We start from the raw sequence: 25467 nt of genomic DNA, 5'->3' as shown, positions 1-25467 counted from the left end.
CTCTTTTTTTTTTTTTTTGCTTCTTAGGGCCACATGTGAGGCATATGGAGGTCTCCAGGCTAGGGGTCAAATCGGAGCTGTGGCTGCCGGCCTACACACCACAGTCACAGCAACTTGGGAACCAAGCCACACGTGTGACCTACACCACAGCTCACAGCAATGCCGGATCCTTAACCCACTGAGCAATGCCAGGGATTGAACATGCGTCCTCATGGATACTAGTCAGGTTTGTTGCCAGTGAGCCACAATGGGAACTCCCAAAATTCTTAAAAATAGAATGTTTTGGACTTCAAGCAAAATCTCAACAAGAATGATGAGGGAAGGGTTAAACATCAAATGACATTTTCTTAGCAACTAATGATAAACTAGAAACCCTTTCTGGAGCACACGAGTCTATACTACTTTGAATTAAACTGATTATTCTCTATTGCTTCAGAATGATGATTCTATTATTAAGAATTCTCATAAGATATTAGGTAGAGACTATGGTTTTTTTTAAATCAAAGTGACCCCAAGACATAACTTACAGCCTGCTTTTTTTTGGTCCTTTTTTAGGTCTGCACCCTTGACATATGGAGGGAGGTTCCCAGGCTAGGCGTTGAATCAGAGATGTAGCCGCTGGCCTACACCGCACCCACGGCAACGCCAGATCTGAGCCTCATCTGTGACCTACACCATAGCTCATGGCAACGCTGGATCCTTAACCCACTGAGCGAGGCCAGGGATCGAACCCGTGACCTCAAGGTTACTAGTTGGGTTTGTTAATCACCGAGCCACAGCAAGAACTCCAGAACTTGCTTTAAAAAATAAATCTCTAACAACCCAAATGAAAAATGGGCAAAAGACCTGAATAGACACATTTCTCCAAAGATATACAGATGGCCAACAGGCACATGGAAAAATGTTCAACACCACTGATTACTAGAAAAATGCAAATCAAAACTACTATAAGGTACCACCTCACACCAGCCTGGCCATCATTAATAAGCCCACAAATAACAAATGCTGGAGAGGGTGTGGAGAAAAGGGAACCCTCTTGGCACCACTGGTGGGAATATAAATTGGCACAACCACTATGGAAAACAGTATGGAGGTACCTTAGAAAACTATATATAAAACTACCAATCCCACTTGGCATATATATCCTGACAAAACTTTCCTTGAAAAAAGACACATGCACCTGTATGTTCATTGCACCACTATTCACAACAGTCAAGACATGGAAACAACCTAAATGTCCATTGACAGATGAATGGATTAAGAAGACGTGGTATATATACACAATGGAAGGCTACTCAGCCATAAAAAGAATAATGCCATTTGCAGCAACATGGATGGACTAGAGGTTCTCATACTGAGTGAGAAACACCATAGGATATCGCTTATATCTGGAATCTAATATACAGCACAAATGAACCTTTCCACAGGAAAGGGAATCATGGACATGGGGAGAGCAGACTTGTGGTTGCCAAGGGGGAGGGGGAGGGAACAGGATGGACTGGCAATCTGGGGTTAACAGATGCCAACTATTGCCTTTGGAATGGATAAGCAAGGAGATCCTGCTGTATAGTACTGGGAACTATATCTAGTCACTTATGATAGAGCATCATACCGTGAGAAAAAAGAATGTATATATGTATGTGTGACTGGGTCACCTTGCTGTACAGGAGAAAACTGACAGAACACTGTAAACCAGCTATAATGGAAAAAAAATCATTAAAAATAAAAAAATTTTTTAAAGATAAAAAATAAAAATAAATCTCTGGGGAGTTCCCACTGTGGTGCCGTGAGTTAATGATCTGGCCTGTCTTTGTGGAGGGCTGGTTCGATCCCAGTCCTGGTGCAGTTGAACGCTACTGCAGCCGTGGTAAAGGCTGCAGCTCTGACTTCTTGCATTTAATCCGGGGAACTTCCATGTGCCTCAGGGGCAGCAGAAAAAAGAAAAAAGAAAAAAAAATTCTCTGCTAGCAAGCTCTTTTCCTTATCATTTTCTTTGCCTTTTCTTCTTCTTTTAACGGCCACATCTGTGGCATATGGGGGTTCCTGGGCCAGGGACTGAATCTGAGCCACAGCTGTGACCTACACCCAGGGGCAGTAATGACAGATCCTTTATCCACCACGCTGGGCCAGGGATCAAACCTGCACCTCTGAGGTGCAGCTGACCTTAGCTGCTGTGGTTGGATTCTTAACCTACTGTGCCACACTGGAACTCCTCATCATTTTCTTGTTTATCCAAAAGTGGAGGGAGAAAAAAAATCCAGGTAAAGACATGTTCTAGTTGGTTATTCCATCTCCTGGATTTCCCTTCCCTTTATTCAATGGGGTATCTTTTTCTTGGTTCCTGCCTCAAATACAGGCAGCCTAAAAAGAGAAAGATATGAAGAGAAAAACGGAGCAACAGCTGGGGTGGAGAGGAGGACCTGAATTCTTCATTGTGGCCGAGCCGTCCAGGGAGCCTTGGCAGGGCTGGCCCACAGGAGACTAGCCCGGCCCTGCCTCCACTCGGTGGCCGAGCTCGGGCCAGCTAGTTAATTTAAGCCTCAGTTGTCTCAACACTAAACTGGGGATAATACCCAGATGAGAAAAGAGGGGAGGGCTGGAGAATCTTTTAAGAAAATTGAGGAAAACAAACAAAACCCCTCCCCCAATCAACACCAAATGTGCTTGACAATGCAGGAAAAGAGTATTTTTTAAAATGACACATAGGGCATTCCTTCTGTATAAAAACAGAATTGAAGAAAAAGTCCCTAGGAGTTCCTGTCATGGCTCAGCAGTAGTGAACCCGCCTAGTATCCATAACGACTTGGGTTCGATCCCTGGCCTTGCTCAGTGGGTTAAGGATCCAGTGTTGCTGTGAGCTGTGCTGTGGGTCGCAGATGCAGTTTGGATCCCTGAGTTGCTGTGGCTGTGGTGTAGGCTGGCAGCTACAGCTCTGATTTGACCCCTGGCCTGGGAACTTCCATATGCCTTGGGTGCAGACCTAAAAAGAAACAACAACAACAACAACAACAAAAAACGTCCCAGCAGTGGTCCTGGGATGGCCTCAGGACAGCAGAGCCCTTTAGGCTTATCTGCAAGGCTACAGGAAGCAGGAGATACAGCAGGGCAGACCTCCCAGAGGAGCTGCTTTACAAAAATCTGCTACCAGCGAGCGCTGACACCCAGCAATGCTGCCACTTATGTGCATTCGCTTTAAACATTTATCTTTCTATTACAACATTTTTTACAGACCAGACACAGTATCTAATCACTCTTTTTTTTTTTTTTTAAACTGATGATAACATTCCCTAAACATGTACCAGTACTATTAGGTACTAGTAATTATTTCTACCAAGATGCCTACAAAGTTAAAGGTTTTAACTCACATATGGAATGAACTTCCAATGTGGATGTGGTGGACACAGACAGGGGACATTCACTGTGGGTTTTAAATGTTCTATAATCTCTACCTCTAATTCCCCTGGGTTTATAGTCTTCAGGTTCAGCAGTAACACATTTACAGAGGCAAAACAAAGCAATTTCCCACATAAAACGCATCCACTTGCTACAATTTAAGTTAAAACCAGCCCTCATTCCCCTCTTCTAGAACATTAAAGCATTTACAAAAAGACTTGGTTTAATCATTTTTCTCCTGAACTGCATATTGTTATGTTAATCCACGTGCTTCATAACTACTCCACTTAGGAGAATGTCAACACAGGCCTCACTAATAATGCTTCTTTGGCTTAACCAGACGTTGATTTTTTTTTCCTGAAACACACTTCATTGTTTTATCTAACCCACAGGTACATATGCTACATTAAAATATTTCTAATCAGAGGATTTCTTGTACAGTTGGAGAAGAAAGCTGTAACTCTGTTGAGAACATTATGTATTTTGTCTAAGGGGAGTTTCTACATGTTAGGCAGAAAGGGATGTGTGCCCTTTAAGAAGTTAGAAAGGAGGTTTAAGGCAGTAATTAGCACTGAATAGCAGCCGGGAACCTGAGAAAGGCCAGCCCAGCAGGAGGAGGAGCCCGGAGGCTACCCTCTAAGAAGAAAGCGAAGGGCCTTTTCTCTCAGAGAAATGCTTAGAGACAGAGTTTAAAACACGGAATTTAAGTTGCACAAGACTGCGTACTTGCTTATTTTTTACCCTCTGCTCAAACAGTGGATTGGCTTATAAGAAAGTGATTGCCCTTTGTGCTTTCTGAATCTAAAAAGGCATCTTTTTAAAGACATTACTTGCCAGCAAAGTGACTCTCAGTTATAACCTGCTCCCCAGGAGCTGGGTCTATGCATCCAGAAAGCCGCTCCTTCGCACGGTGGGCATATTCAAGGGTTTACAATTTCAGTGGCAGAAGTGATGAACCGACTGAACAGGCTTCCTTTAACAGCATCTCAAATCTGAGCAGCTTACACTGGAACTCCAATCTCCAAGGAAGTTCCAGATTCTTGGAAAGCTTTTTCCTTATTTTCACTGCCTCTCTTCCCACTTGCATTTGTTTTATCTGTTCTTAAGAGGGCAGATGTGCTTCCACCCAACCCATGCCCCACCTCCCCAATGGAAACAAATGAATGACTATCCTAGCGGAGATCTTGTCAGGCAAAGCCCACCGTTCCTGAAAGCAGCAAGTTCTTCAAGGGCAGAGACAGCCTGAAAAGGGACAGACACTTTTACACGGGGAGGGGGGGGGGGGAGAGTTCTGGCAGAAAGGAACTTTAAAAAAATGAGTCACTTTGCTGTACAAAGAAATTGGCACAACACTGTAAATCAACTATATTTTAATAGTAGTAATAATAGTAATAAACCAAGGGTATCTTGGCATATTTAAGCTACTGCCAATGCAAATATCCATAGGGTCACTGGTCCCCACACCCTAAAGTCAGTGGGCTTTTTGAGGCCACTTAATGAAGTGAGAGTGTGTGAGACTCCTCACAGGGCATTTCAGGTCCCTCACATGCCTTTCCTTCGCAGAAACCTTGCACTGGAAGGAAAATCTGGGTCCAAACCTAGAATGCAAACTTTAGTACCAAAGGAGTTGACTAGCTAACACTTGGGTTTTCAGAGTTGATTTTAGTCTGTCTCCTGCCCTGGCATCACCTGCAGGGCCGTCACCCAGAAGACGAACATGCGACATCCCAAGTGTTTCTTACCACTCACAGGTTAAGAAGTTAGGCTGAGAGAGGCTAAACTGACTTGTCTACCGCTACAATTCTCTAAGAGGCCGATCTCTATGAATACTTGGATGAAGGATAAGATGAGATCTACGAGGTTCTATGGTCATTACTCTTCTCAACAATCTCTTTGATTGTCTTCCCAACAAAGACTGTCTGTTGGGAAAATCCAGGAGCCTCTGTTGCACTCCTTCTGGTCCTTGTTCTCTGGGCAGCCTGATCAGTGCACCGTGTTAATGGGAAGAAAGGTGGTTCCGTCAATACATATGGGCTTTCTTTCATGAGTGAGATTACAAAGAAGCAACAGAGGATGGGGTCTCAGAATTCCTAAGTCAAATTAAGGGGGTAAAGGCAACAACTGGTGTTTGCTGGTGGCCTCAGCATGTGTGTATGTGTGGCTGGATGTTTCCTGGGCTTCTGAGAATTAACTGGGAAGGGTTTGAATGGAGTCTCAGGAGCTGAGCAATGAGCTCATGCTGGCATATTAACCTTAAATGTAACTCTCTTTTTCCCAAAGTGGGGGTGGGGTGAGTGGTCACCGAGAACGGAATCCCCCTGCCTGAGAGGCAGCATCCCTGGATGCAACTGGCTTTAATGACGAAAAGGCCTGGGCTCTGCACAGCCTCGCCTGCCAGGAGCAGCAGCAGCAATGTATAAAAGATGCCACCCACAACCTCTGCAATTGTTCTTCAGTCCCTACTGTGGATGCTCAGCCTACACCCCACCCCCACCCCCCGCCCCGGCCTCATGTCACAGCAGAGGAGCAGGTCTCTTGGAGAGTAGCTGGCCCACTGTGAGTGTGCAAACACTGTCCACCTGTGAGGGATGAGGGGACAGAGGCAGTGACACTAAGAAAGCCAGGAAGGGGCTGCTCAGAGTAGAGAATTAAGAGTGTGCTCCTGACGGACTGAGTTTCAAGGGCACAATGGAAGGGCTTGGGAAAGCAGGAAGACATGGACCTTGACATGTGTACCTACTTCTCCTGCCACTCGCTTGTCAGATTCCCCATCCCTCTGAACTTCTGGCAGGTCTGGGTGCACCATGACTCTGGGTAGCTCAAGCCTCTACAGCCTTCCTGACTTGCCTTTCCCCTTGCCCAAGTCAGGTGCAGCTTCTCAGTGCTTACACAGACCCCACGCCCTCGTGGCACTTACACAACATGCTGATCTAAGGAAGCCAAACTACATCTGCTCTTAGCTGCAAGAAACTATCCATCTGAAGTTCCTTAATTTAGAAGACATACAGATGGCCAAAAAACACATGAAAAGATGCTCAACACCACTAATTATTGGAGAAATGCAAATCAAAACTACAGTGAGGTACCACCTCACACCAGTCAGAATGGCCATCATCAAAAAGTCTACAAACAATAAATGCTGGAGAGGGTGTGGAGAAAAAGGAACCCTATTACCCTGTTGTGGGAATGTAAGCTGGTGCAACCAATACGGAGGTTCCTTAAAAAACTAAAAATAGGACTACTATATGACTCAGCAATCCCACTCCTGGGCATATATATCTGGACAAAACTTTCCTTGAAAAAGACACATGCACCCGTATGTCCATTGCAGCACTATTCACAATAGCCAAGACATGGGAACAACCCAAACGTCCATCAACATAAGAACGGATAAAGAAGATGTGGTATACATATACAACGAAATATTACTCAGCCATTAAAAAGAAAGAAATGCCTTTTTCAGCAACATGGATGGACCTAGAAATTATCATACTAAGTGAAGTAGTCAGAGAAAGATAAATATCATACGAAATCACTAATATGTGGAATCTAATAGACTGACACAATAGGACTTAAAAAAAAAACACAGAAGCTGACTCAAAGATTTCAAAACCAAATTTGTTTATCAAAGGGGAAATGTGTGGAGGGGGTATAAGTTAGGGGGTTGGGACTGACATATACGCACTACTATATATAAAATAGGCAGATAATAAGGGCATACTGTACGGCACAGGGAAATATGCTCAATACTATGTAATAACATATGGGGAAAGAATCTGAAAAAGAGTGGATATACAAATATGCATAACTGACTGACTTTGCTGTATGCCTGAAGTTAACACAACTTGTAAGTCAACTCTATTCCAGTAAAATTAAAAAAAAAAAAAAAAAGAAATGCTTTAATTTGGAAATGGCCACTCGGACGTCCCAACGGGAGCCTCTAACATGGACACAATACGCCTCTTGACCTTCCCACCGAACCTGACCTTCTCCCTCTCCTTCCTTGGTTTCCTATTCAGTCACTGGTTCAGTTATTTTGTTGACCTTGGTCTTAAACATTTGCTTATGCGGCAGTTCTTCAGTTCGGTTCTTACTTGACAGCAGCATGCTGCTGACATACTCAAATCAAGTGTCTGTCAAGCCCACACAGTCCGCTGTCCCGGACCTAACAGGACAGGGTCACATAGGGCTGAAGTTTCTTTTCAGTTTGATTTCTACTCAACCAGCTTAATGACAGGAACACATTGTTACTAAAACGACACGGGAGGACACCTTTAGGACACCAACCTGTAGTCCTTATTTTGTCTAAAAACCACAACTCAAAACCCACCAAGGAAGCTACCTGATCTCCAGCAAAGTTAATTTTACCTCAACAGTCCTCTGTCATCATCCTATTTATAGATGAGAAAACTACCTAAGAGCTCTCCTGATGCCTCATTTAGGTGGCACTCCTAAAAAAAGGACTTTCACACATCTGAATTTTTCAGATAACTAAAGTTATTCACACTAGAAAAATATGCACAGAAAAATGACAACAAGTTGAGGAGAAACATTGAAATTCCAAATTAATGATCAATAGACACAAAGTTTCAAAGTAGGAAACAACAGCAATATCAACAATACAAAAAATAAAATTAAAAAGAAACAAAAATTTAACCAAGAATATCCAATGTCAGAGTTCCCGTTGTGGCTCAGTGGTTACCGAATCTGACTAGGAACCATGAGGTTGCGGGTTCGATCCCTGGCCTCACTCAGTGGGTTAAGGATCTGGTGTTGCCCTGAGCTACGGTGTAGGTCACAGACTTGGCTTGGATCCCAAGTTGCTCTGGCTGTGGTGTAGGCCAGAGGCTACAGCTCTGATTAGACCCCTAGCCTGGGAACCTCCATATGCCACAGGTGTGACCCTAAAAAGACAAAAAACTAAAAAATTAAAAAATACATCCAATGTCATTGAGATTGTAGTGAATGTCGACTCAGGTGTATTTGTGGTATGAGCCTACCAAATACCATGAAGCGTTCACATTTTTTGACTTAGCAGTTCAACCTCTGGAGAATTTCTCCCAAACAAAACTCCATGAATAAAAATGTTTACTCTTGCATAGCAGATAGTAAACTAACTGGAAACCTCAATGCCCAATAGTACAGGAATACTTGGATAAATTATATTACTCATTAAAACAAAAAACACAGATTAATGTGAAAATTAAAATGTCAAAATTAAGTGAAAAAAGCAGCACGGAGACCTATATCCAGTGTAACGGGGCAAACTCTCTGGGTCTGAATCCTGGACCTCAGTCTCCTGTAGGAGCATGATGGGACCCACGTCAAGTTTGTTTTGAGGTTTAAAGGGGACAATTTATGTACACTGCTTAGAAAGCGTGCAACACATGCTAGCACTCATTATTATATGTAGTAAAATAAGCCCATGGACAAAACCTAGAAAAGAGGCAACTCTGCTGGGTTATCGGAATTGTGACTTTCTTTTACTGACAGTTCAATTAGTCTATCGATAGGAATACTACTGTTATTATTTACCTTTATTTAAATAGGTATCACCTTTATAAAAGGTATTTTGTCTTTGCACAACTTAGGAGTAAAGCTGGAACCCCAACCAGGGACAGTGCCCGGGAGCCCCTCCAGGCCCCGCAGCCAGTCTGCCAGGCCCTCTCTTGCGCCCTCTCCCACCTTCCCTGCCGATTTCTGTGAGTGGAGCTGCCTCAGGCCCTCATCAGACAAGTGCCTGTCTGCGGTGACAACCCTAATCTCAGGGCCCATGTTCCCGCCCGGTAAAGTGCAGACACTCTGCCTAGTCTCAATTCCATACACAGACCTTAAGCTGTATGTTGGAACTCGGAGAAGAGGGGTGTTGCTGCGCACCACAGAGCTTTTTTCGGGCCCACAACAGTAATGTTTGCTATCACCCCTTCCTCACTGTCGTCAAATGCAATCTGGAATTCCACTGTGTTGTCCACGTCAGTATCTTGAAAAAAGTATCAGGAAACCAAAACCAGCAAATTATCCCTTTGTCCCCCTCGTTGTCTTTTAGGCAATAATTATAATACACTTAATTTCTTTCTTTGATACCTTTTCAGGGTTCCCTGAAGGATTTAAAAAAAAAAAAAATGACATAGAGCTCATGATTTCCCACTTCTCTTCCAGAACGTGGAGTTCTTGTGACCTGGATCTGAAAGTTCACCAGTTTTATATCAACTCGAAAAGCTAAGTACAAACCAACAAGTTTTTATTAAAATGACTTAGATCAAAAACAAACAAACAAACAAATAAATAAACAGACCTAGAGTGTTGACTGAACTGCTTTCATACCGAATGAACGCATTCTTCTTCTGCCTGCTACACATTAGCCACAAAATGAAGGGTCTTCCTTCTCCTCCTCAACCCCCCTTTCTGTTGCTGGCATCCTACACCAGGCTCCCACCCTCACTGACTTGCTTGTTGAGCTAGAAGCCTCAGCTTCATTCCTCACTGTCCTTCATCTGCCAGGTCTAATCAGTTTCTAAATTCCATCCACTTGAAATTCTAAAATGTTTCTACTACCTGCCCACCCGCTCTGATCCCTTTACTGTAACTTACTCATCCCTTGTACAAATTAATGCCACAGCCTCTTCAACCAGTAGGCTTGCTTCCCGTCTCTGCCCATGTCCTTTCTGAGTTTTTTTCTGAAAATACTGACCTGATCATGTGATTTCACATGCTTAGAAATTCCTGGTGGTTTCGCACTGCCCATAAATTACAGGCTAAACTCTAAAACTACAGAAGAGCCCTCCATAGTCCACAAATACTATAAACGTTAACTATTTTTGGGTGGGAGGAGGAGTGCAGTTGTCCTGAATGCTTAATTATTTTGGATCTCCTTCATGGCGCGGACCTGTCAAAAATGTTTATTTAAAAAACTTTATCACTCGGTCGACTCTTTACTGTGGCCTTACGGTGATAGGTAATCACTATCAAAAATTGATCAACTCACAAGAATACTAGTGCTTTTCCTCAATGTGCAGGCAGATTTTATTCTCTTCCTCTTGCCTCCTTTCCTTTGAGGAATCTAATTCCTGAGAGTGTTCATGTCGGCTAATGCTATTTCACGAGACAGTAATTAATATTGCACCTTAAATACCACTCTCCCTGCTTCCCCCAAACTTGAATTTCCCAGAAGAGTAATAAAAATGAGGAAAAACTGTTTGTTTCATATGCAGGGCAACTCTGCTATCCAGGAGGATACGTTCTGGACACTTTTGGGACGAACCATGAATTGTGCTAGGATGGAACAGTACACAACCCACGGCTTACTCGAATGGGCTGAACAACGGAGCACAGCATCGCCACAACACGTGAGGACAGCTCTCTAGGGCAGACTCCAGTCCCCAGGACGCACTAGCGTTTCTCTAAGTACTTTCCCCAGAGAAACTCGCTCAATGTTCGGGGCAACCTTTACAGCAGGTGCCCGTCAGTTTCTGTACTTGGCAGATGAGGGCGGTGAAGGGCAGCGGTTAAGAGACCTGAGCGAGGGGCCAGCTGGGAAATGGCAAGTGCTGGAATTCACAGGGAGCGATACAACCACAGCGGCTGAGCAGACGGCAAAGGCAGAAAGGCGACAGGATCTCTGAGGGCAACTATTAAGTTGACCGAATTTTCTCCGGGAAGAAACTGGTCTGCAGTTTCGGCCTTCAGGTCCTACAAAACTGGCCTTGGCTTGGGGTAAGGGGCGGAAGCTCACTTTCTCTAACTGTGTTAGATGAAGGAAGCTGGTATCTCCCGGAAAATTCAAACCCTAGTGCAGGAACTGTGTGGGCAAGGCACTGCTTTCCACATAAATAACACAAACCTTCCTGAAAAAGTCCAGGAGCCCCCAGGCTACAGGGCTTCTCTTCACACACCAGCCCTGGGACCTGGGGCCGAGGCTCACTCACCTGTGAGGTGAGAGGGTCCCTCACAGTGCTCACCTTCAGACTTTCACAGTTTCCTAACAAGGACTCAGCTGTTGTTGAACTGAAATGAATACTTACTTTTACATGCTATTTGCTCGTGTTAGCTCTTTTAACATCTGAGCAATAACTATTTTAACATCTCAGGGATGAATTATTTGACTTAATATACGGTGACTTGTCAATATTCTTACTTATGGTCCTTTAGCATTTTCAAAGAATAGTCTGCCTCATAAATTTTATTTAAAAATCAGGTGTAATGCTTCTATCATCATCCCTCCACCCCTAAAAGAAATAAAGAAACAGACAGTAGGAAAACTAAAAGTCTTTTCAATTTATCATGATTTATTCTGTAAGGCAATATAAGCAAAAGAGTCAAAACTGCAAATTTCAAAGGAGATTCTCTAGAATTTAAAAAACCAAATTCTGAAAGAAAAAAAAAACCAACTCTTTTTCTGGAGGTTTAGTCTCAAGGCCGTCTTAGAGTGATATAAAAAGAGATACTGCACAGGTACATGTTAAGAAAAATAGGTAATGAGACAACCAGACAACTCTCTGCTGTGTGATAAGTCGTGGGACTAGAGATGAACAGGCCTTGGTGCCTTCGTGTGTAATGTGGACAGGCTGTGACAGAAGTGAGTGCTGCGTAACAAAGATCCAGGGCCAGCGGAGTGGGCTGGGGAGAGAGGGAGTGTGAGGGAGACAGAAGAGGAGAATGAGAGCAACGTGGAAAGGAGAGAGGGAGGTGGAAAGGGGAGTGAGGGGGAAGGAGCAGGGGGGTACAGGGAAGGGGCCATCCCTGTGGGTGGAAGGGGCGAAGAGGGAAACTGGAGTTAGGGAAGGCCTCAGCAGGCCCTGGGCTGGTGGCAGCATCCTCCTCACCAGGCGCTAACTTAAGGAGCACGGAGGTGGGAATTCAGGGAGAATGTGGGATACTGCCTTTATCTTACAGATAACTGGAAAAGCTGAATAGCCTGTTTTTGAGCTTTTAACAAGCAGTCACATTTTCACGACATAATCAATGTATTAAACTTTTACACTTATCAAATAGTTTTTGTGTCACAATTTTTTTTTTTTTTTTTTAGGGCGTACCTGCAGCATATGGAAGTTGCCAGGCTAGGGGTCAAATCAGAGCTACAGCTGCCGACCTACACCACTGCCACAGCAACTCGGGATCTGAGCCACGTCTGCGACCTACACCACAGCTCAAGGCAACACCAGATCCTTTATCCCACTGATCGAGGCCAGCGATCAAACCTGTATCCCCATGGAAACTAGTCGGATTGGTTTCCACCGCACCGCAACAGGAAGTCCTATTTTTTTTTATCATAATTTTAAGTAAGTTAAGGAGGATGTTAACCTGTTAGATGTGGGAAGGCAAACTATTACCCATTATTGAAACTTATATCACAGATAAACTTGAAATAACATCTTTAACATACTGATCCAAAAAAAGAAAATTAACCTAAAATCACTTCTTCAGTATATACCTGTAGGGTGAAAAAAAGATTAAAAAGAATCTGTTTGGTGCCACCAGCCTAGGTAGCGGAGGCGGGGCCAGGAACAAGCACAGGCAAAGCTGCCATGCGCAGTCCAAGGGAAACACTAGAGCTCCGTGGCCACCCCCCCCACCCCGAGGGCCTTCTCACTCCTAAATGCACCAAACAGGTTTTCATAACCCAAGTACAGTATGCCTGTTTAGAGACAGTCACCTGTGGCATATCACCCGTGTCACCAAGGTAAATAAGCAGAGGTCAAAGTTAGATAATGTCAACGAGGACTGTGCAGCCCCAGACTCCGAAAAATAAAGAGTGAAGGCCATCTGTCTGTAAAGAATATTCTTTTTTTTTTTTTTTTTTTGGCTTTTTAGAGCCGCACCTGCCACATATAGAAGTTCCCAGGCTAGGGGTCAAATTGAAGCTATAGCTGCTGGCCTACCCCACAGCTCACAGCAATGTCGGATCCTTAACCTATTCAGTAAGGCTGGGAATTGAACCCACATCCTCATGGATCCTAGTCAGGTCGGTTAACCGCTGAGCCATGAAGGGAACAGCAAGAATATTCTGTTTTTCAGCAATTTTCAGAGTAGTGTGACGTTCACAGGGAAAGGAGCTATTGTTTCTTGAGGACTTTGTACTATTTTGTTATAATATCATGCTTGTCAAAACATCTGATAATTACATAGGCCAAAATGGATCTTTAATCAAATATATACGGCCTTATCTCAACATGATAGGATTGAGAGCTTGCTTATTAAGCAGAGCAAAATTGAAGGCATCTGCTAAAACCTAAGATAAAACTAGACTCATAGTGACCCTGACAAATTGAAACAGCACCTATCAAATTAAATTTAAAAGAAGGCAAGTTAGTATAATTTTAATTTGTTCTCAAGTACATTAAGAAAAGGAGAATAAAAGCTAGGCAAATGAAACTGAAAAGGATCTTATAGTCATAGTGGGACATCAGCTCCAAGAGCCTAGAAGTATAACTTTTTCTACTGCTTTAAAAATCAACACATGACTGGGCTACACCCCCCAAGCATGTGTCAGGAAGTCCAAGTCATCCTTCATTCTGACGCTAACAGAACGGTATCTTCTCCCCCCCATCTCACTGGGTGGTCTGTGAGAACACAACCGATGTGCAGTGTATTGACAAATTAAATTTAATATACAGAGCTAGATTCTACTCTGAAAGAGGGCTGTAAAATAAACAGAATGGGATTGAGGGAAGAGAAAGTTAATATTCTTAAAAGCCACTGGTATAGCGAGTGCGATATAAGGAAATAAACTTAAAGCTGCAGTATGAGAATTAAGATTGGTCATGAAACTAATATACATCTCAGTTTTTTTTGTTTTTTTTTTTTTTTTTTTAAAGATTGGTCAGCTGTTCTGAAACCTGTAGTTAAAGAAGATGGTGGAATGTGCAGCCCTGACGGAGCCATCATGGAACCCCAAGATCGAAGTTTAGAGTTACACAGAAGCAGGTAGGGACAAAGATACCTGCTTTTATGCTTTTTACTTTAAATAAAGCATTTAAACTTTTTATCCCTTAGAACATATGATTACTTTGAAGCACTTCTGAAACAGTTTAGGCCGAATTTAATTTTTTTTTGGCCACACCTGAGGCATGTGGAAGTTCCCAGGGCCAGGGATCGAACCCCACACCACAGCATCGACCAGAGCTGTTGTATGTGGCCATGCTGGATACCTAACCCACTGTGCCACAAGAGAACTCCCACAGTTAGTATTTTAAAATTCAAAAACTACTTTCAATGTCTTCTACCTAATGTGCTTCATGTTATTTTAACCATTTAGTCAATGAAAGCCATGAGGGATGAGGGGCTAAAGAATGAGACCGATTTATTATATTCAGCGTATTTGTTCCAATTATAACATTCCAGATTTTATTTTGGGATCAAAGCTGACAAGTAGTAGACTAAATTGTCACTTTCTGAAGACATGATTCTTGGTTAGGAATTTTAAAAGGCAGGCCTGCTGTTCAGCCCTTTTGGGGATGGAGGGGGCTGTGGTTTAGTGCCTTCTACTTTCTATAAACTAGACTTGGATTGAGACATGGGATTTAGTGATTTGCTGGGAAGGACTCAGCCTTCTGACTACTGGTTACCAGTTATTACTAGAAAATGCTTAGAAGCTTACACATAAAAATTACTCTGAGAGATATTAATAATATTTTATGTTGAAATAAAGAAAATACTGGCAGATGGACACACACGCACACACACACACACACACACACACACACACACGTGTCACAAACAAAACAAACCGAGCAACCAACTTTCAGAGGAAAGCTGGCAAGCCAGGCCACCAACTGGGGCAAGAGGATGACAATGGATTACTGGATGCTCACAACTGACTAAAGAATTTTGTACTTTAGGGTCTTAAATGGTCTGTCCTTTTAGGGCTTTTGCATTTTAAAAATGCCACTGTGTCTGAGAAGTAAATTTATTTGGGGTTTAGAGTGACATGGATGGGGAAGAGGGGGAGGAGAGTGGGAAAAAAACCCTGTGTGGGGGTGGGGGCAGGGGGAAGGTTTTGGAGGGAAAGGCAAGTTCCTCCTGTGGCTGAATTGGAATGTTCTAATTTAAAATACATGTAAATTTCATGTTAATTATATTTTTGATCATAGTTTATGGAGCACTTCCTTTTTATCAGACACTGTTATAAATTCTGGGGATAACGTAACGATAAAATACGGTGCTCTGTGGGGAGATGTAGTGGGGAGGGGGAGGACAGTGTAAAGTGCCCCAGAATACTAGGATCCTGGCTGATAAAATCCTTATTAAGCGTGACTGGAAGTCATCTGTATATCTGTCAGGTGTGCTAAGTTTTAAATACAAACAGTACGAAAATTCATCTGATTAAACATCACAGACCGAACATATATTTACACACCTGTTTCCTTTCCACAAAAATAAAGGGATACACTTAAAAGATAAGAAGGATGGGAGAGGAAACACCACATAAGAGATGTCCCAGCTCTGGAAACTGGAAACAGAATCGCCGGAGAGGAGAGTGCAGGGGAGGAAAAGTCAAGCCACCTTGTGGCACAGGGCCCGGAAGCGCAGGTGTCTCAGGGAGAGGTAGGGGATGGGGCTGGAAGCCAGAACACTAGCTCAGAGTTTGCCAGAGGAGTTACGTCCCAATTTACCATGTAACTGTCCCCACCTCCCCGCTCCGCCCCAACAGGAACATTCAGAGAAGAAAAAGTTGCTGAAAATATCAGAAATGAAGATAAATAAATAAAAGGTTGGTTAGACGATAAAGTTGAAGTATGGAGAAATCAGAACAAAAAGGCAGAGAGGACACAGAATAGGAGAGAAAAGATAACGCCAGAGAAAAGGTCAACCCAGGAGGTACAATCCTTAATTAACAGGAATTCTAGGAGGAGAGAAAAAGAGAAACCAGAGAGAAGGAAATTGTCAAGTAACACGAGACAAACTTCCTGATCCCACAGCCATGAGTTACGGACACCGAGACCCTGCGGAGCAGCCCCACAGAGCCTGAGAAGGCCGACCTGAGGCCCGTCGTCTGAGATCTCAGAGCTGCAGAGCCTCAAACCTCCAGAAGGGACAGACCCGACACACAAGAGGGCCTGAAAGTCAGTGGTTCCGGGCCTGTCTGCTCAATACCAGAAGCTCAGGACAGGTCAGCAAGCAGGACTCCAAGACAGTGAGAGAAATCTCAAATCTAGATTCCATGCCAACCGACAGGGGGGCGGGATAGAGACGTTCGGATGCGTGAGATCCGTATTCACCTCCCACGCGGGCTTTCTCTCAGGGCGCCCCTGAAGGGTGGCGCACTCCCTCAAGTGAGGGCCCAGACGAGGAAAGGTGAAGCCGTGGGACTCAGGAAACAGCATCCAAGAGGGGGAGGAACTCCTGCCCCAGGAAAACAGTTATGAGACAGCTCTGAGTAACAAATATCCTGACTGGAAAGAGGTAGTGCAAGAAAATAAAAAGCAAACAAAAACATGAAGCAATAATTCTAGAGAAGTGAAAAGGTTTTTGGGTTTTTTTTTTTGTTTGTTTTTGGCTTTCATAGGGCCACGCCTGCACCACATGGAGGTTCCCAGGCCAGGGGTCGAATTGGATCTACAGCTGTCGGCCTGTGCCACAACCACAGCCACATGGGATTTGAGCCGAGTATGCCACCTGCACCACACAGCTCAGGGCAATGCCGGATCCCCAACCCACTGAGTGAGGCCAGGGATCGAACCCGCATCCTCATGGATACTAGTCGGGTTTGTTGACCACTGAACCGAGACGGGAACTCCGAGAAGTGAAAAGTTTGAAAAGAAAGGGGTTATAACCATAGTACATACTTCAGATGTTGTAAAATGGAAAAGAAGATCCACAGAAAAACACAAATAGTGGCAGAAGCTCATTGTTTAGAAAAGAAACAGAGGAAACCAGCAGAGGAATCGGGTCTGAGGAGGGTGGAGCAGAGACGTTTGTTTTAATGAGCACAGAACACGAGCACAACCCCATAACCTGTAAACATACGTTGATAAAAATGAAAGTTAAAAAAATTTCCAAATTACTTCATTTTCTGTCCATCACTTGCACCCAGGGGCTTTACTATTATTTTTTTAATTGCTGTATAAGTGAAGTACCGTATTATATAAGCACAGGTGCACAACGTAGCGATCCACAATTTTTAAAGGTTATCCTCCCTTTATAGTTATTAGAAAACATTGGCTATATTTCCTGTATTATACATGGGCCTAGGGGCTTTAATTTGGAGGAATGACCATGTGACATGTAGGAATAAAAAGCAGGGCTGAAGCAAGGAAAGGTGGAAGAAAGGGAACGAGAAGCCGGAGAGGGCTTTCTCCTACTCACCATCTCTCTGGCTATTTCCAGCGCTTCCTGCAGGCCGTAGAGCCTGCCACAGACCAGGTAGATTCCATTGGCCCAGAGAATACAACCCTCATGGACCCAAAATTCATTGCTGTCAAGAGGTAGTTCAGGGATTTGTAACTCCAACTCGGGGCCGCCTTCTGAAGTGGTGGACACGGAGGGCTTTGAGTCCAAGGCAGTCTTTTCACTGCTGCCCTCGGTGGTTGCTTTTTTACAAGGGAGCCCCCTGGACAGGGACCGGGGGCCTCCGCCACAGTCTTCCGAGCGGTGTCGCCGCTTAAACCTGGGGTGGGCGGCAAGGCTCCTCTGCTCCTTCTGCTGCTGCTGCTGCTCTTCCTCCTCCTCAGTGTCCGTCTTGGAGCCATTTGAAGCGCTTTTGTGCCGTACCTTAACTTTGCTCTGCATTTCCGTGGCCCTCTTAGGAGGCGGATTCTTGGGGAGAGTGGCTGCATAATCTTGGGGGTAAAAGGGTCCAAAGAGGTCACCCATGTTCCGGTAACTGGCCCACTTGCCACACAGACAGCAAACCAGGTGCCCCATAACAGAGGACTCTGTCACCACAGGTCCCTGCAGCATGAAGGACGAAGCTGGGAGCGCCTTGCTCTCCGTGCTGCTGGGTGGAGGGGTCAGGGACCTCTGACCCTTCCGACCCCTCACCAATTTGGTCTGCTCCTCTTCCTCAGCATTGATGATTGTACAAACGGCTCCAAGTTCACACTTATTTACTACATGGATATAAGGGAAAAAGGACTTGTTCTTGGCATCGGTTTTATCCAGTGGCTGGGTGGCATACTTCAGTTTGATCTCGGGTTCTTGGGGTTCTACGATGGGAACTGCCTGTTTGGTTTTCCGCTTCCTTGGCTGTGCCCCAGGCTTCCGTCTCTCCCTCCTTTGCCTCTGCTTTTTTGGCTTTGGCTCTCCATCTGCAGAACCTTCTGGTATCTGAGGGGGCTGAGGGGGTGGAGGCGGTGGCTGCTGTTGTTTCTTTTGCTTATTCACACTACCAATGGGTCTCCCCTTCTTCTTTCCCGATGGGAAGTAACCCTTCGGGGGGAAGCCCTCCTGTTTGGGGGAGATGGTCGCTGTATCGTTCTCCTTCTCTTCAGCCTTGGGGTTCGCCTCAGGAGCCAGGATGCCCGTTGGAGGCACATTCTTGGAGTCAGGAAAGATTAAAGGTGCTGTCCCGCCCAGGGAGCCATCTGGTCTCCCTTGGTTACTCCCAGGCTTCTGTGAGGTTGCGGACGTCATGGCACCAGCGGGTTCCTTTCCAGCAGTAACCGAGTCTAGGTGTGCCTCGGTCTTCACTTTGTCGTCCCCACCGCCGCGCCACTCCTCTGAGGACCGGGCCAGAGGCTTTTCCACGCTCGACTCCTGGCTGGTGGGACCCACCAGGTCAGATACCCCTGCACCTTTTCTCTTCTCCATCTCCGCATCCGGAGCAGCGACGCTCCCAGCTTCGGGAGGGCCGCTCTTCAGAGACAGGATGTCATCGAGAGTGACCGTGTCTCCCCCAGCCTCGGCGCTGTTGGAGGAGGCGCTCCTCCTGATGTTCGGGGAGGTGATCTTCTGCACGATAGCTTCCAACTTCAACCCCCGTCCTTTCCGCGGGGGTAGTATTTTGGTCTTCGCAGGACTTGTGAGGGTAACAGCAGGGCAGTTTCTACTATCCGGACTTGGAAGGTCTTTGGAGGATTCTCTCTTGGGGATGGACTTGAGCTCCTGACTGTGAGAAAGGTGGGCATAGGAATTGAACGCTTTATCAGCGCCTTCTTTCAGTGGGTGAAGGAGGCGCCCTTTGTCTTCCGTGTTACTGTTCTTCACGTCTTGTGACTGTCTCTTACTGGGAATGGGAGAGATGAACGAACGGACACGCCTCCTCATGATTAAGGGGTTCTGAGAAGAATGATCCTCCTGACCTGGAAGCCTTAGCATAACATTACCAGGTTTGGATGACTGTGCAGACTCAGCTAGCCCGTGTCCATCAGTCTCATGGGGCGGGCCATACCTTTTTTGACTGGACATTCCTGGAGGACCGCTGCTTTTGGCTGGAGAAGTTTGCCGAGAAAGATCCCAACAAGATTCCTGCTGTAACTTCTGGGAGCCGTGCTTCAACTCAATGCCTTTGTTAGAAAGACCATCGCTAGACATGAGGCAGCGCCCACCCTCCTGACCACTCGGGTCATGGTAAGTCCCCATCGGTGGGCCATACATCATGCCATCTTTGTCATTCTTCAGGGGGCTTCGTACTCGGTCGAGAAACTGCTGCTGCCTTGGGCTCTTCCGGGGTCCCTCCTGCCTGTGCTGTGCCGCAGCGATGACTCCCTGAGCAGAAGTGCTGCTCCAGTCTTTATACTCCTCTTGCTGCTGTTGGTACATCTGTCTCTTATAGTGGAGCTGAGAATTCAAACCTGCATTGGGGTCCCCATAAGCGTGAGCACGAGTGTTTGTGTGATACGCAGAGGCCAGGCTTTCTGAGTTAGGAGAAAAGGGAGTGTGCAGAGAACTCCTGTTGGCCCTCTCTGAAAAGGTCATGTGTGGGTTCATGTGGTGGGGGTCTCCCCCCGGGCCTCTGCTCCTCCCAGGAGACATCTTCAATTTTTCTGAAAAGTCATGGTACTGAGAAGGGGACCGACCCCTCATGCCCTCCCGACCACCAACTCTGCCAGGGACCCGCCGCAACGGCATGGGCCTGCTGTCCTGTGGGCCGTAGTCTGAGATGGCATCATGGGCTGCTGCCCCAGGGCTGGCGTTTCCTCGGTAAGACTCATGCTTGATGCTGGCAGGGTGGCAGTGGTCTCCAGATTTTTTGTTGTTGAAGCTAGCTTGCATTTGGGCTGTTCGAAGTCTTCCTCTTTTATCTGCCCACTCTGGGACTTCAGCTTTGTTTCCATGGACACCAGCCCACCTGGAAGAATGACTGACTGACTTAAACTTGGATTGAGACGTTCATTCCTCCCAAGTCTGGTGTCGGCACCCATGTGTCCCAGTGAGTGAGCCCCTGGGTCCCTGACAATCTGTCTTAGTGGAGAAATGTCACAATCACGGATCTCCTCTCAGAGAGGGAACCCCCGGGCTCATGGGCTGATGACTGAGGCTCGATCTCAAACTTTCTGGGAATTGGATAGTCAGCCAAGTTGATCTGTTTCATTTCGGGGGCTGTGCCGCTTGATTTCCTTTCCCAGGGGCCCCAGTGGGGGTTTTCTAGGAGGGACCCAATGCTTTTGTTCAAAAGGCCCCTGCTCGCTAATTCATTGGTTTGACTAACTAGGACATTAGGCCTCGTGGCTCCTTCCAGGCCCCCGGCCATGCCCTGGTGCTCCTGAGCGCTCCTAGAATACCTGCGGTCGGGGTGGTGGTGATAACCCTGAAGCACTTCCTGCAGGAGGCTGGGGAACTTCTCATTCCGACCCTTTCGCTCCGCGTGGCCAGGGAAGTCCCCCTTATCTTGTCCTGAAGGATACTGAGGAAAGCCACTGACGTTTCTTGGCACAGCTGACCCAAAACTATCTTTGTAACTATAACGCAAGCTCCCAGGAGATTTGCTGGGCTCAGTTCTGCCAATAAAACCAGAGCCCCCCGTGGCGTGCCCACTCTGGCCATTTCCTTCTCCGTTGTGGCTGGAGTTGTTATCTCCGTTCTTGCTTCCTTTACTCCCTCCTCCTGGAGGCTCTGGCTGTGGAAGGGACGCGTGGCCGGTCTCCTTGGCCCCGCCAGTGCTGGGTGGCCTTTGAGTGGCTGCAGGATCCTCCTCTTGGGCGCCTTTCTCTTGCCCACCGGGCTTTTCTACCCGACCTGTCATAGCTTCCCGGGAGACGATCACCCCAACCGTCTTCTCGTTGACTTTGGGATTGCCCTCAGACGACACCGGCGTGTCCTTAGCACCTGGTGAGGTGGTCTCTTCTCCGGCTGCAGGACTGGCGCTGAGTCTGGGGGCTTCGTTCTGAGTGCCTTGTGCTGGTGAGGAGCCTGCTTTCTCTGAGGCTCCACCCTTGTAGGTGGTGTCAGAGCTGGTGCTCTGGCCGCTCAGCTGCCTCACCCGCTCGCCTTGATCCTCGGAGCTGCTGGAGCAGCCTCCATCCAGAGACTCTGCCAGCGGAGACTTGAGCTGTTCTTCAGCCTGCGAGGAGCCTTCCGAATTTGTGCCGCTGTCTGTTTTCTTAGAAGATGAGGAGGGCCTCTTGGAGGTCTTCTTCTGAGGGGTCAAGGCGTCAGAAAGTAGCATGTGCTGAACAGTGTTCGGAAGATTGGCCACTTGAGTGCTCAGGGCACTCAAACTACTCAACCCAGGATCTGTCAGCCGCTTTTCTGGCACCCCTTCTAGTCCAAACCCTTTGAAGCCTGCAGCGTGAGAATTAGGACTGGGCATCATTGATGGGGTTGGGCTGAGCTGAGGCATTAACTGCAGAATTCGGTTTCTGGAGCCTATGGGCACACTGCCTTGCCCACACTGGAGATTCTCCCCACTCTGCATAAGAGGAGAGGGGGTAGAGCTACAGCTTGGAGACTGGACCACAGAGGCAGCTGGGGAAGGGTTAGAGATGGGGCTGAAGTTCTGGTGAAACTGCATGGGGGACCTCACAGGAACCTCGGGCTGGCTGTACTGCCCCACCTGGCTCTGCAGGGGCAACTTGGTGGCAGAGTTGGGATACTGCATCACATGCTGAGGGGGATGCTGTTGCTGCTGCTGCTGCTGCTGCTGTTGCTGCTGCTGCTGCTGCTGCTGCTGCCCCTGCTGAGTCCCTTGAGGAATCTTTGCCTGTTCGAAATTCTTCATAGATTGAGGTTGATAGCTGTAATTTGATTGTGTTCCATAAGCCTGTGCGTTAGAGCCCACATTATGTCCTTCGTACTGGGATCCAGCATTCACACTGTAACTGCCGTCATAGCTCTGTCCAGACTGGCTAAAACGCTGTGGTGAAGGGAAGGAGGAGGAGGAGGAGGAGGCGGCAGAAGACTGGTAGTGTTGGCCAAACTGACCTACTCTCAACTGGTAACCAGTAGCAGAGGCTGACAAGGTTGAGGGCCGCTGCATTGGCTGCAGATGGGACGAGCCAGATGCTGGCTGGCCAGTGGCTTGTGGCAGGGGCTGATGGGACTGGTAAAGCTGTTGTCTCAACTGCTGTACTTGCTGCTGCTGTTGGCTGGAAGGCTGCTGCTGGTACTGAGCACTCCCTGGAGAGAAAGGCCCAGTGTAATCCTGCTGATAATGCGACACACCACCAAGGGCAGAGTGCTGTGCTTGAAACTGGCCCACATGACCCTCACTCCCATACTGATTGCTGAAGCTGCTCCCCTGGGGGGGTCCATAGCTCTGCACAGGCCCAGAAGGCCTTCGCTGAGGAGGCTGCGGGGTTCCCGTGGCCACGGGGTCTTTGTTGCCTGCCATGTAGTAAAAGTCTCCAGCTTCTTTCCTGAAACCCTGGTAGCCTTGATGGCCGGAGGTTTCACTAGCCATCGCTGCAGCAGCAGCCGCTGTGCCTCGTCGCCCACCACTGCTGCTGCCGCCACTGCTGCCACTACCGCCACCTGCACCCCCAAAATTCTGGAACATCTGGGTCTGACGAGGGCTGAACTCTTCTATCCGGGATGAGCCGTGTACCTCCTGTGGGTAGCTCTGCTGGTTTCCGTGGTAACTGCTTTGCTCCCGAAAGGACTGCATACTGTTCAGCAGAACAGCAGCAGGCCAACAGCCCTCCTGGAAATGGAAGGAAAAAAAGAAAAATATTAGACATGCATCTCCTCAGTACAAAAAAATCAAGTCTAGGGATGGAGGGGACACGAAAATTCAGGTGCCTGGATGAAGCTGACTGGTTTGAATTTCATCTCCTTTCTTTCTTTTTTTTTTTTAAATGTTTTAATTTTTTCCATTATAGTTTTCTACTGTACAGCAAAGTGACCCAGTCATACAGATATATATATATACACACATTTTTCACATTATCCTCCATCACGCTCCATCGCAAGTGACTAAATATAGTTCCCAGGGCTCATCTTCTTTATTTCTTATCCTATCCATTTCTGAAGATGCAAATAAGCAGAGGAATGGCTTAAAGAGTGAGGCAGCAGTTTACAGTAGTATGAAAAGAAAATACTCCAAATAAATACAAATTCAATACAGTAAAAACCTCCCTATTAGATAAATGAGCCCCCTCCCCCAATTCAACTGGGTTAAAATACGGGACTGTCTTATTATTAGTGTCAAGTCTTCTAGTTGTGGATGGTGAAAGGGTGAGAAAAAATACTTTCATTTAGTTGCTTTCATGTATTATTAGACTGATCAAGGAACTGAGAGCCTCACATAATAATGAGGCAGTCACTCCACTGGCTTCTCCACTTTTGAAAACAGAAGTCAGTTCCTCATATCCACATGCAAGTTGCTGCAGATTTGCGGTAATTGCCAACTACCTGTGATGATGGGTGACCCGAGGACACTCAACTCTTAGCACTGCATGGACTCCTTACTGCTACAGGCAGCCAGACAATCTTAGGGGTCAACCTCTTCTTGACACATAATTATGTCCAAGGCTCCCCACCTCAACCACCCCTCCTCATTTCCCAAGTACAAAGGGCTAGGCAGCATAAGCCAAAAGAGCAGTGATTATTCCTCCAGATTCTTTCCGGAGGCTTACGAGAAGTTTTATTAGCACCTCTAACCCCTATGTAGCTTCTGACTTGCACAAAGTTATTACTCGCTACTACTATGAAAGAGGGAACTGAAACAGTCACATAGGAGGACAGCAAGAGATACAAAGGAAAGTAAGAACTCACCAAGCCTAGGACCTAGACTCTTCCCAAACTATCTGACTGGATCAACACGTTGCATCACCTTTGCTAATGTAATGAGCATGTAATGCAATGTTCCTCTTGAACAATTAATCAAGAGGTGCCTGTATTTGCCTCTCGCCTGGCCTGTCTCCTCAGAGTCAGAGATGAGGAAGACAAGGCCAAACTGTTCCAAATGACTTTAAAATCAACATTCAAAAAAGAAGTTACGAAACACACGTGGGTTAGGGTATAAGTTAGGACAAAGTTTTCCTGCAATGGCTTATGAAGCTAGTTTCTTGATTTCCTCTCAGAGGGAGCTGAAAAAGGAGTTGCCGGGAGGAAAGTCAGCGATCCTTTTAAGAGGTGAGCTGGATACCTAATCTCTAAGCCCTGCGATGGCTCCCCATCTCATCCCAGGTGGTCTGGTCTCACAACCTCTCTGACCTTCTCCTTTGCCACTCTCCGCTCTCGTCCCACTGTCTCCTTACTTCTACCCAGGAACTTGGCTTGTGTCAGCCATGGTCCCCCGCAGCCTCCTGCCTCGCCCCTTTACTTCCTTCCGGTCTCTGGGCAAAGGCCACCTGGTTGGTAAGGCCTGCCCTGGCCGTCCTACTGAAAAACAGCCAACTCCATACCGCACCCGGGCTTTCCCGACTCCCCTGCTTTATCTCCTCCCTGGTATCTATTCCCAACAGGCTCAGATATGTTACTGATGTACTGTCTGTCCCCAGCCTCCACTAAAATGTAAACTTCCTAAAGGGCAGAGGCTTTGTGCCTTGCTGGAATCTTCCTGTCTTTAGCAGTAAGGAGCACATGGCATTCTGTAAACCAGTAAATGCACAAGAAGGAAGCCTTAGAGAACCAGGTTAGAATTTCCATACTCAGAGATGAGATGAGAGAAGTGTAGGAAAGAGAAAACAGAATCTGAAAGCAGAGCCTGATGATCCTTAAGACCCTGCCTGTAAAATGCTCCAGGTCCAGGAGTAA

At 46.4% G+C, this 25467-nt stretch overlaps 1 protein-coding gene across 1 annotated transcript in view; it reads right to left on the bottom strand.

Moving 5' to 3' along the window:
• Positions 1 to 25467, bottom strand: part of TCF20 (transcription factor 20) — a 104732-nt gene that overhangs the window by 27174 nt on the left and 52091 nt on the right. The window contains 3 exon segments of the mRNA XM_021091435.1: positions 17698 to 20543; positions 20546 to 20755; positions 20758 to 23410. Of these exon segments, the coding sequence (XP_020947094.1) occupies positions 17698 to 20543; positions 20546 to 20755; positions 20758 to 23410 (5709 nt within the window).

The sequence above is a fragment of the Sus scrofa genome, chromosome 5 (assembly GCF_000003025.6).
Source record: "Sus scrofa isolate TJ Tabasco breed Duroc chromosome 5, Sscrofa11.1, whole genome shotgun sequence".
In the NCBI taxonomy this organism is placed as follows: Eukaryota; Metazoa; Chordata; class Mammalia; order Artiodactyla; family Suidae; genus Sus; species Sus scrofa.
Note: the sequence above shows the minus strand (reverse complement) of the source record. Positions and strands in the feature narration are given on the sequence as shown.